The sequence below is a fragment of the Budorcas taxicolor genome, chromosome 18, assembly GCF_023091745.1.
Source record: "Budorcas taxicolor isolate Tak-1 chromosome 18, Takin1.1, whole genome shotgun sequence".
NCBI lineage: Eukaryota > Metazoa > Chordata > Mammalia > Artiodactyla > Bovidae > Budorcas > Budorcas taxicolor.
Genome location: NC_068927.1, coordinates 55434671 through 55447405, shown reverse-complemented (window position 1 = coordinate 55447405; position 12735 = coordinate 55434671). Strand labels below are relative to the sequence as shown.

The 12735-nt window shown below is 45.8% G+C and overlaps 1 protein-coding gene and 1 non-coding gene across 2 annotated transcripts in view; one reads left to right on the top strand and one right to left on the bottom strand.

Annotated features, from left to right (window-relative positions):
• SAE1 (SUMO1 activating enzyme subunit 1) overlaps window positions 1-12735 on the bottom strand; it is a 59993-nt gene that overhangs the window by 38911 nt on the left and 8347 nt on the right. The window contains exons 2-5 of the mRNA XM_052656985.1: window positions 8226-8337; window positions 4124-4297; window positions 1739-1881; window positions 39-138 (exon numbers count right to left, since the gene is read on the bottom strand). Of these exons, the coding sequence (XP_052512945.1) occupies window positions 39-138; window positions 1739-1881; window positions 4124-4297; window positions 8226-8337 (529 nt within the window). The remainder of the gene's footprint in view (window positions 1-38; window positions 139-1738; window positions 1882-4123; window positions 4298-8225; window positions 8338-12735) is intronic.
• On the top strand, window positions 5465-5536 carry TRNAW-CCA (transfer RNA tryptophan (anticodon CCA)). The gene has a single exon. It is a non-coding gene; the product is annotated as a tRNA-Trp (tRNA).

Genomic DNA, 12735 nt, shown 5'->3' with positions numbered 1-12735 from the left:
CTACTGTACAGCAAAGTGAATCAGCTACATCAACATACCTTCTTGACCATGGTCGTCTCAGATGAATCAAGTTTGGCTCTCTTGGTATCAGGTCCATCTTCTACTCCTTGACTAACTTTGGCAACTTTGGTTTTCTCCCTAGAGGATGAGAAGTGGGAGAATCGAGTTTTACTCTGTGAATTATGCCATGAGAACAAAAAGAGCATCACCAGCTCACTGCATGGAATGGATGGTGGTTAAGAGCAACATCTCACACTGATCTGGTCTCAAATCCCAGCCCAGGTGCTAAGACCACCTGATGTGGCATCTACCTACTATGTGGGAATAATAACCCCTCCAGGATTATTAAGAGAAATAACCAATTGTTAGCAGACTGCCAAGCACGCAGTATGTTCTCAAGAAACGCTGTAAACATTCCCTGAATTCATTTCCTCCCATCCACCATGGGGAGCTCACCTTCAAATAATCTGGCCTTCTTTTCTCTACAGTGACTTCTTTATCCATTTACAACATGCCCAAAGACTAGATTTTCTTAAAGCCATCACACATTAGAGTTATAAGAGATTCTGAACATGTCTATCCTTCCCCCATCTCGACTTCACAGGCAAGAAACCTGCAGACTGAAGAGAGTTCAGGGGCTCCCCTGAAAAGTTCAATGCAAGAAAACAGTTCCTGTCTTGACTCCTGGTGGGGGCTTCACTACCACAAAGGGTCTCTCTCTCTCTCTCATCGGCATGGCGGTGGTCAAAAGTCACAGCCCCCAAACCAACTCTTGTCATCTTACAAGAATGGTATCATCACCATCTTTCATCTAGAAGCTATAAGTTCAAAATATGGCAGGTCTCATCATGTGAGACTTACCAGGATCTGCAACCTCAAGGTGCAAGAAGAGGAGGTCTCTTTGTTCCACCAGAGCTGCCTCTGGACCCTGGAGATGTTCCAAGGTAGACTCTGGCTGAGAGTGCCTCCAGAGTTGCCCATCTAACTAATTAGTACTCAGTTTATTAGCTCTCAAACCTAAACACACACAAGCCCAAGCTGGAGAACAAATGTATACAATCTAATCAAGTCGTCCCTAAACAGAAAGCAAAGCCCAGACTGATCAGACACCCAAGTGGTGTGCTTTGATCACCTTAGAAATGCCTTTCTCATGACCTAGAGCAACTGTTTCCAACCTTTTTGGCACAGTGGGGGGGCGCCAACAGTTCAGTGGAAGACAATCTTTCCATGGTCAGGGCGGGGGATGGTTCAAGTGGTAATACAAGTGATGGGGAGCAGGAGGTGAAGCTCCGCCCACCTCCTGCTGCACGGCCTGGTTCCTAACAGGTCAAAGACTGGTACCAGTCGGGGGTCTGGGAGTTGGGGAACCCCTGCTCTAGAGGAGACCATCAACTTGGAAGGCAGGAGCCACATCTCCTACAATTCTGAACACACAATCTATGTAGTCAATAAGCTGTTAACTGATTTCCCAAAGTTCTAAGTACTAGAGTAAAATACTTTCCTTAAACAGGTCATTTCCTGTTGCTGTTGTGTCCTTCAATCGCTAAGTCATGCCCAGCTCTTCAATCTCATGGACTGCAGCACACCAGGCTTCCCTGTCCTTCACTATCTCCCAGAGTTTGCTCAAATTCATGCCCACTGAGTCGGTGATGCTATCTTACCATTTCAGTCATTTCTTACCCGTGAATAAAAGTACATTTTAAAATGCTATGTTCTCTCCTCCTTTCCCTGAACTTACTCTACAAATTCATGCTCTCCAAGATTGGCAAACGTGTATCCATGGTAGCCAAAAACATCTCCTGTAAAGAACTTGATGCTATTTTTGTGACAGATCTGGTCAACTTTCACTATGACGTCCCTGGAGCAGCAAGTCAGACATACCTGCGGAAGAAAAGAAAAGTGGCTGCATGTGAGTTAGGCAGACCATGACTCACCGCCCAGAAGTCTAAATAAACCTTAATGAACAGTCTCTCTGGGCATGTCTAAAGCCAGTTTCAAACTGGTACAACAGGTTCCTTGGATCCTCAGGTTAGAAGACAAAAGAACAGTTGCAGGTCTCAGTGTGCAGAAAATGTAAATCATCGAGACTGTCATTTCACCTTCTGTGACCAAACTGAAACACGTCGAGCTATTAAGTAACAGGCACTCAATGAATTTGTTTCCCCTAAACCATGAATATACATAAACCACATTTCACAGTTTTCATGAAAAGACAGTAATATAATTCAGAGTAAGTTATTTCTAAATCATTAAACCTATTAAAGTCTGATTAAGCTACAGCAAGAAACAAAACCAGTTTTTTAAAATTTACCCAAAGATCATGTTTAAATACAAGGGCATTATCCCCCCCTTCTTCTGACTGATGTGTGATGATAAAGAAGGTAAACAAGTCCCATTAAGATTATTTTTCCACAGTTTTCGATGTGAAACTTAATCTGAATTTAAGGACAAAAGAAAAGGTTATAGCCCAAGTGACCTCCCATTCAGAGTTAAGACAATGAGCTGGTGATTCACTCAGGGGAATCATCAATGTTGCTCTGGGGCCTCCAGGTCGTGTTCCAGTAAGTTGAGGTATTGGAAATGGCTAAGTTCTACTGCACAGGACACCATCTTTTCAGGAAAAGTTTTGTGATCAGGAGCAGGAAGACAACTTCTAAATCGCACATGTTTTCTTCTGAACAGAGAAAGTTGGAGAAGAAATTACCAAAGGATGTTTTCATTTGATAACCTCTTTGCTGCTGTCTGGGAGCCTGAACACTGACATATCGTCATAGAGAAATGTGTCTCCACTGCCATTCAAAGGCTGCAGCCACCCGGGGAGAAATCAAATCTAAAAGACAAGACAGGTGCAGCTGAACATGCAAACTGTCTGAACAGAGCTCTGCAGTCAAGAGTGAGTGTGAAAACCTATGAGGACCAGTCAAACATGGCTCAAACAAGTCACGCTTGCCCTGTGAACATGCCTCATATTAATACAAGCAACAACCCCTTGTTTCAGTTCTAACAAAGCTTTAGTGGCTAAAAGTTCAAGGACACCTACAGTAAACCAAATGTGGTTGCTATGGATAAAGAAATGAAGGATGGCTTATGTCCAAATGGAAAATGTTCCAATATCTGGACTTACAAAACAGAGTGAAAAAAATCTTAAAGGGACAAAACGCACAGATGAACCATCCTTTGAAGCCCACATTTGAATACATGCACATATGAGATACAATGGCGTGGAAACCAAACTCAAATCCTAACCTCTCATGTAATAGGTCTTTCACTGAAAAACCAAGCAGATCATCTCTGACTATTACATGGTTATCCAACATTTACAAAGCTTTTCCAAGGTGGAGGGAACCATGTCTGAAAGGTCGTATAGACACTGAAGCAGAATTTCACTTATCCTTTCACCTGTGCAGAGATTTGGCAGTGAAATCAAGTGAGGTCGGATATGCTTCATTTGGCTTATGACTGCAGTGATTCTGTCTAGTTGTCCATGGCAACATGGTCAAAGCGGCTGTGTGGAGGAGAGAGATATAGACAGACCAAGATCAGGTGTGCTCTTTTAAAAGACAAAACACAGACTGGAGTTTGATATTTCTAACAAAAAAATGACTCTGCTACAGAAATTAATCACCAACTTGTTAAGTTTTCGGAAGAAAACATTTGCAGTGAAATGTATTAAAGCTGTGTGCGAAGAGTCTGGAAGGAAGACAAAACACCAATGATGAAAGCTGGTCTTGGGGGAAGTATGCCGAAAGAAGAAACCATAAGGCAGCAATTCACAAGCAGCTAAAGCAGATTCAACAGCCTGGGTCTGCCTAACCCACACACTCAGCAAACTAAGGCCGAACACTAATGAGGCATATACGCACTAAGGTAATATAAGACTTCACCCAACTAGGGCAACAGCTTGGGTTGCCCAAAAACCTGGTTCGGGTTTCTCCTTAAGATAGTACAAAAAACCCAAACCAACTTTTTGGCCCACCCAATACTAAAAGCGAAGAACAGAACAGCCTACAAACTATATTGGGAAAAAGCTCAGATTTGAGAGTCTAACACCCCAGGGGACCTAATAAACATACAACTAGTGCTTAATTCCTACAGCAGATTTTACATTCTCTATGAAACTTACAGCATCAAATTGGGTGAAAAATGACTCGGGTTTCTTTTCTATATTCTCAGTGTCCACCTTCACATCCACCATGGGGTTGAGATTCTGTGCTCGCTCCAAAGAGGCTTCAGCCCTGTTTCGGCCAACAGACCCAGTACGGATCAGGAACTGGGCTCCGGGGTCTTCTGGAGATACCTGGGAATGAATTTTTTTTTTTGAATATTTGAATTTGGCAGAAAATAACAAATGAACGTTTCCATTTTATTTTTTTTTAATTCTTTAATGAATTTGTTACCGTATAGCTTGTTTTATGTTTTGGTTTTTTGGCTAACAGCATGTGAGATCTTAGCTTCTGGACCAAGGATTGAACTCCCTGCATTGGAAAGCAAAGTCATGACTACTGGACCGCCAGGGACGTTCCCCTGAACTTTTCCATTTTAAAGAGTAACTAAAATGTCTAGCATCTAATTGTATTACAACTGTTTCTATAGGAATTTGTCCAACGCAGATTCCCTATACTCTTTCCTCCTGAGGCTTGAAAACAGACATTTAACTTTTTTTTCTTTTTAAAACTGGGCATTGATGGTTAAAGAGCACCCCCTTGTGTTTATAATGAAAATTCACTCTAAACAAAAAAGTCCATGCTTTCTTAATTTTTAACTGCCAACAAAATGACATAATCATGAGTGCTAAGAACTGACCAAAAATACCTACCATGTGCCCAACTTGAAGCATTCATAGAAAGACATAAGTAGCTTAAAAGATGCAGTCCCTGCCTATAAGTAGTTTCAAATCAAACCAATGCAAAAATCAGACACAATTAAGAACGCTGGAAACAAACTCTTAAATTCAATTAAAACTCAGAAAGGAGGCGAGATGAGCAGAGGCTGGAGCAGAGGGACAATTTCACTCGGAAGGCTGGACATCACCAGAAGAGAGCCTCAAAGACAGATAATATAATCCCCTGATAGCCACAAGCAGGATTAGATTCCACTGTTCAAAATCCATTTCTTCACACATCAAACATCTAATTTAATCATTCATCTCCATGGATGACCTCACCACCTCCACCAAGACTGGGCTCAGTAGAGGAAACCCTGCTCTCCTGCCAACTATGCACAGCGCACACGTCCCTACGGTCTTTCCTCCAAGCATACGGGGCTGGTCCTCCTCCCACTTCAGGCCAGCCGTCTAACAGTCCCCGTGACCCATCCTGGGATCTCACAACACAGAGAGATTGTACATCATGGCGGTTTCTGGAGTAATTAAGGTTGGATTCAAATCTGTGATTCAAATCCTGGCTCAAGGACTTAAATGTGCGCTTTTAAGCAAATATGAAGAAATCCCATGTAAAATGGGGCTTCTCTGGTGGCTCAGAGGTTAAAGCGTCTGCCTCCAGTGCAGGAGACCCAGGTTCGATCCCTGGGTTGGGAAGATCCCCTGGAGAAGGAAATGGTAACCCACTCCAGTATTCTTGCCTGGAGAATCCCATGGACGGAGAAGGCTGAAAATGACGACTTTACTAGAAGCAATGCACTTACTCAACACTCTGCCTGGCTTACCTGGGTCATCTGGGCCTTACTCCTTGGCCTCTCAGCTCCTAGCTCTCCTTCCCCCTCACCGGACACCCCAGTCTCTATATGGGCCCTCTTCAGTGCAGCTGTCTTCAGGATTCCATTCAGAATCACTCATATTTTCACTCTATGTAGCTCCATAAACCAACTCCATACCTTTCAGTATCTACCAAAGTCTACTGCTGTTTCTCAAATTGCTTCTACTGATACAGACTTCCCAATCCATTTGAGTCTTATGTTAAACTGTCCATTGGATATTTCCTGCTGTAGATCCCAGGGGCCAATCATATGTGACTTCTACATTTGTTGTCTTTGTTGATGAGCCCACCAGTCAGCCACCCATTCAGTCACCAGAGCCAGAAACCTGGTCTTTGTATCTTCTTCATTTCCTTGATAGCAGCCACCAGGTGATGAGACTAAGCAGGTGGGCTCTGCCAGGAGTCGGGGCCTGGGTTCTGGTGCTCCCACTAACTACTGTGACCTTGGGTGGGCCATGCTTCACCTCCTTTCCTTCTGTTTTCTTATGTGTAAAATAGGGATGATAATCCCTCCATCTGAGAGTTGTTTCTGAGGACTAAATGACACACTACACCTACCGCTCTAAGCATAGCGTCCAGCACCTCCAGTCCACGGCAGCAGCTGTGGTTACTCCTTGCTTCCTCATACGGAATCCACCCGATCCTACCACCTAAGCACCTCTCACCTCTGCGTGCTTCTCGCCATCTCTGTCATCACTGCCATTCCTCAGACTCTTTCCAACTCTCCCTAAACTACTAAGGCAGCCTTCTAAGTAGTCTTCTGTCCCATGCCTTGTGCCATCCACAGTCTACACGGTATCAGTGATCTACACAAGGCCCAAAGCTCAGGGGCCCCTCGCCCATCTGAAACTCTCCAATGACTCCGCACCACCGAGAGAAGAAGGAAAGGCTTACAGTGGAGTTTACCAGCAGGCCCTTCGTGACTTGGCCCTCACCTGCAGTCTGCACCCTCACCCCCATCCCTTAGGCTTCATGCTCTACAAATACCAAACCGCTTGTTATTTTTGATTTCTACCATGCTGCGCTAATGTCCCCTGCCTAAAACACAGCCCCTCCAACCTTGAAAAATCTCTACTTGTTTTTTAAGACTGAGTTTAGCACTCCGGGAAGCCTTTCATGTCTCCCTGACACAACCTGAGTCAGGGAGCCTTCTGTGGTTTCTGGAAAAAACTGAGAATGAGAAACAAATCCTGTGCATCCCTCCCTTCCCCCCACCTCCCTGCACCACATGGCATGTGGGACCTTAGTTCCCCAACCAGGGATGGAACCTGCACCCAGAGTCTTAACCACCAGACCACCAGGGAAGTCGCTCCTGTGGATTTTTCTATTGCCCATACCTAGACTACTGCAAGGTAGCCACGGGTGTTCCTGGATGCATGCTGATGTAACTGAAATGAAGAACTCTAAGGGGCGGGAATGAATATCTTCATTTTATAGATGTATAAACTAAGTCTCTGGGAAGTGAATACCCTTGCCCAGCTTCAGAAGGTGGGACTTGAGCCCAAGTCTGCATGATTCCAAAGCTTTTGCATCATGCAGCACTGTCTCCCTGGGATGTCTGCAGTAAGGGACAAAAGCTCAAGCAAACTGTAAAAGGCAGAACTACTGAGTGCTCATGCGCTACGCAATTTATGAGTGGGCATCAGGCTGGGTGAGCTGACTGGGATCAGGTCACATGAAGGCAGTGCTTCTCAGCCCTCCTTGACTTTAGACTCACCTGGGAAACTTTTACTCTTAAATAACTACCCGAATATTCTATAGCACAGATGGGACTGAGAACCACGTGTTAGGCTTTTGAAAACCAGTCAGAGGAGCTAGGCCTTGCAGCGGAAGCCAAGCTGAAAGCGCCACCAGTGCTCGCACTGCAGAGGTAAGGGGTGGCTCCGACACTGAGCGGCGTTCGTCCCCAGGCTGAGGCGCTGGCAGAAGCAGGCCACGCGCCCTCAGCAATCTCTCCTGGTTCCCCATGCTCAGATTACACCACCAAATGAAGACACTATCGTCCCACTGCTGTTTTGTTTTTCCACACCAAGGACTTCCAAGTTTTGGAACCATCCCTCCCTGAGTCTCCTCTCTTACCCTTCTCTTGCTGTTGAGTTGCTCAGTTGTGTCCAACTCTCTGCGACCCCAGGGGACTGCAGCACGCCAGGCTTCCCTGTCCTTCGCTATCACCCTCTCTACCCAAGACAAATTCTTCTTCTGGGTGAGGTGTTCCTGCCACTAGGGGGCACTGCGGTGCCAATCACCCTTCAAGGGAGATGGTAACTCCACTTTACAGACAAGCAAGCTCAGTGAGGGGACCGAGCCTCTACTGGCGGACCACGTAAGATATGGTGGAGGTGAATTCAAATCTGGCGTTGGCACTGTCAGTCTCCATGGCTACAGTGTCATTAACGCCAGCCCTCCTCTTTCACAGCCCTGAAGGGGCAAGCAGGAACACACACAATCTCCACGTGTCTATACTGGGGTGGAGACTGTGAGGGACAGTGATGTGGGGACAGCGCATCTCACCTGCTCATGATCCAGCATGGTCAGTCCTTTCACTCCAGCCAGGATGAGATTCTTGGCGATTTCAGCCCCGAGTCCCTTCATGCCGACAAGAAGCACCTGGGAGGCCCGCAGCCTACAAGGCAGACATTGTTAACAGGATGAGAGAACAGTGGAAGTACCTCCAATCACTGAAGAACAAAACAAGACAAAAGGAAGTAACCTTGGTTTTCATTGAATGCACTTAAGCACCAAGACCTCAGATCTTGGAAAAGAAACAGGCTCCACTTTATCCTACAAAGAACAACTCATTCAACAACTGTTTATGGAGCACCTACAATGCCAGGCATCCCTCTAAGGTGTGGAAATACAGCAGTGAAGAAACAGACACAATCCCTGCCCTCTCAGAGCTTGTATCTTCTAGAGACAGACAAAGAGAGACATATAACATGTCCAAAAGTGACGAAAATCAAGCGTGATGTGGATCAGTGACGGACGATGCTACTTTTGTCAGCCTGATCGTGAAGGCCATTCCACAGAGGTGCTGAGCAAAAATTAAAATGAAATGAAGGACAAGCACACAGGTAGTATTTTGGAGAAGAACGTGCCAGGTAGAGAAAACAGCTAAGTGCGAAAGCTCTGAAGCAGAGGGCTGCGTGGCATGTTCCAGGAACAGGAAGGCAGAGAGCGTGGCTGAAGAGCAGAGAGCAAAGGGAAGAATGACAGATGAGGCTGCAGAGAGAACCAGGGGCCACATCATGAAGGCTCTTACAAAGGCACCGTCAGGATGCTGGACTTTAAACAAGATGGAAGGTCATGGAGTGGGCACGGGGGGTTAGAAGAGTGTCACAGTTGAGAGAGGACGATGGCTTGGACTAGTGGGACAGCAGAAGAGGAGGGGCACTATTTAAGCCATCATACACAAGGTAGCATGAAAGAGGGTGCATCTGGGAAGTGTTTATATGATTCTAAGTCTGTAGGGTGACAGAAGAGGAAGCTTAAAAAGAAAGTAATCAGAGGCTGGGCTATACCCCAGGAAGTCTGGACTTAACTCTGAGATCAGCAGAAAGCAGCAGAGGTCCACAATCCCTTATGAGAAATTCCTGAACCAAAAGTGTTTCAGAATCAGAATTTTTCCAATTGGAAACAGGAAATAAAAGAATTTGCATCATGAAAAACCCCATCAGGGTCTTATAGGTCTTAGCACCTTGTAATCAAACCCATTAATATTTCTGCAGCAAATCTACGATTATTCACACTGACAAGGATGAGTAAGAACTAAGAACAGTCACACATAAATTCAGAGTCTGCTGGCCAATGAGTCTGCTCCTAATTCAGGAAATGAGTCCATTCTCATATAGTACCACTATAGGGAGAACATGCAGAAACTCTTTTCCGAAAATCGTTCTAAGAATTATGGACACTTGCATGTCATCAGGCTAGAAATCTTGAATGGGAATGAGGGCTGATAAAATCAAGTCCTGCACTGATTCTTGATGCTAGCAGATTTGGGATTTCCTTCAGTGGTATGATCAAAGGGTAAAATCAGGAGGAGGGAAAGAACACTGACAGTATTTCCCTCAGAGGCTTATGTCTGGTTCCCAGCTTGTTCACCATTGTTTTTCTACACTGCCCTGCCACTGCCAACCACACCCTAGCAGAGAGGAGCCTTTCATGCGACAATTCCACTTAACCAGAGTAATTGGGCAAAGGACTTATGACATACAAGCAAGATAAGTAACAGAGATGCTAGCAATGAGGGGGGTCTCTTATTACAGGTTGACAGCATCACACCAGCAGGGGGGAGGAGGAAAGAGACATTCCAATCCCTCCAGAAACAGCACAGGTAATACACAAGCAATGTTTCCAAAGAGGATATCGTGCACAGATCAAACTTTTGACATCAGACAGGCTGAGCAGCCATGCATTAAGCTGTACCTTCCAGGTCTCTGCTGTCACTGTTCTTCATCTCCCTTCACCTGGCCCCGACACTGCTGCACCTGGAATTCCAGGTATCATGGTCCCTCTTAGTCTGAATGATGGTCTTTTCTGGCTTGGCTGCTCCATTACCCCAAGGATACAGCTAGACTGGCCCCGCTTGCTTCTGAGAAATCGATGCCTCCAAACCCACTAACTTCTCAGGCTCTGTTCTCCTTGCCGTTCCTTTGGCAACAGGCAAGACCCAGCACTAATGCCCTTCAGGGGTGAAGACTTGGGTTTGAATTCTGGCTCTGCCACTTCCTAACTGGTGACCCAAGCACACTGAGCCATCTCTCTGAACCTCATTCCATTCATCTGTAAAATGGAGATACCCATTCTAACTTTAGTCATTTAATCTCCTCGAAGACCTGGTCAAATGTGTGCAAAAACCACCTAATGTAGGCCCACCCAACTACCAGATGCTGAATAAAAGTTACCTGAACATCTCTTCAATCTCCACTGCCTTAATTACAAAAGGGCTCAGTGATCGATTTGATTCTGATTAAAAAAAAAAAAATCTGACAGAGAAACAAAATTTAAGCTGACGTTTAAATCCATTCAGTCGTGGCTCTCTCCCATTTCCGCCACCTTATCTTCCACTACTACCAGCTTCCTCCCAACACGCCTTCAGTTCCCCACCTGCAGACATTAAATCGCAGCACTATACACGGCTGACACGCGCACCCTTGTCTTCCTCCCTCGACCTCGCCTAGCCTTTCCTCCAGACTTCAAACCCCGACTCAGACACCATTTCCTCAAGAAGTCCTTATCACAACCGACTCAGATTGTCCTCTCTGAAGTCTTCAACCGCCTGCTCCATATAAACACCTCTGACAGAAATCCCATAGAGCCCACGGCCTCCCCAGGATCCCTCCATCCTACAGAGCTCCACAGACTCTAACTGCTCAGGAGGTTTTTTTATTCAACTGCCAACACCACCGAATATTACGGTATGTTTTTAATCCTTAACCATTCTAGGGCCCTGAGAGGACTGCTTATTTCTGGCTCAATTAATAGTACCTGGCACACAGTCAGCACTTAAGAACGTCAGCTCTCATTACTCACTCTAAGGCAGCAATTGCCTTCTGGGAATCAAGCCTACAGAAATACTCAGGTGGGCCAAAACCAGGCACACTGATGTTCGCGGCAGCATGGGCCACCACTCCACAGCCACCACCCTACCCTGGCCTCTGTTTCTCACCTGTAAAACCGCAACACCCTGATACCCGGCCTCCCTGCTCCCATCCCTGCCCCCCACAAGCCACTGTCCCCATCTCAGGAAGAGAGAGCTCCGACACCAGATCATGCCACTCTCCTGCTGAGTCCCTTCAATGGTGCCCAGGCAAGCTTGGTACTGTCAGCTCTGCCACCTCATCCAACTCTCGCCCTTGGTAATCGCCTACAGCTCGGCTGGCCGTCCCTGACCCTAGAAAGCGCCGCCACGTCGGCTCCCGCTGCTGGATTCTGGCATTAGCTGTTCTCTCTGCTTCTTCCCCTGCCTCATCACATGACCTGTTCTTCAGGTCTCAGCTCAACTGTTTCCATCTTGAGAGAGGTCCACACTGGCCACCTCATCCAAGACAGGCCCACATCTGGAGCTGTGCTATTTGTTCACGTGTTCACTGCTCCTTCCTCCATTAGCGTGTAAGCGAGCGTCAGAAACCACACAACCTCTAGTGTCTGTGATTGTGCTTGGAAGTATATTACAGTGTTAATCCAGTAGCTGTTACAGACACAGCAAAAGAAATCCCAGTAGAATTGCATAAACCTGGTAGATAGCAAAACAGCGCAAAACATAAATAAATAAACAACCAACCAACAACAAAGAATAGTTAATACTCAGTGAACACTCACACTACCTGCCAACCACTGTTCTAAACTCTTCACGTGTATTATGTCATTTAACCCTCATGAGGATCTCATGAGCTGGCACCTTGCTATCCCTATTCTGGAGCTGAGAAAACAGGGACTAAGAAGTGAACTAGCTTACACAGTGGTTACACAGCTAAAAGTAACTGAAAGAACTAGCTAGTAGAGAAGGGCAACAAGGTAGAGTGAGTGAGACGGTGGGCTCAGAGGCCACCTTGAAAGCAGGACTCCATCTTGGGCTGGATTGTGGACTTTGAGCTATATGCCCAGTATCTGTGGAAACAACATACCAACTGGAAAACCAGACCCCCGGGATGGAAGAGCTCCAGGGCTTGTACATAGACTCTCCTTCTCCTAAAAGAATACCCTAATTATCTGCGTAACCAAACAGAATCACAAATTCTATTATGCTTATTGGGTTATGACCACAGACCTATTGATAATTGTCCACTGTTACCTACCTAGGCTTAAGGCATATGAATCACGGGTTAACTTTGATTGTATCTTTCTTTCCCTTTGTTCAGACTAGTTTCAGGGAATTTGGGGAGGTGGCTTTGGGCACGTACACTTAGGGTATATAAGGTTTTCACTAAAACTGGTCGAGGTCCTTGGCTAAGAGGAGACTCTGCCTTGGGCCCACCGGTGTAATAAACTCCACCCCACTATCTGCATTGTTCTTCTGAAT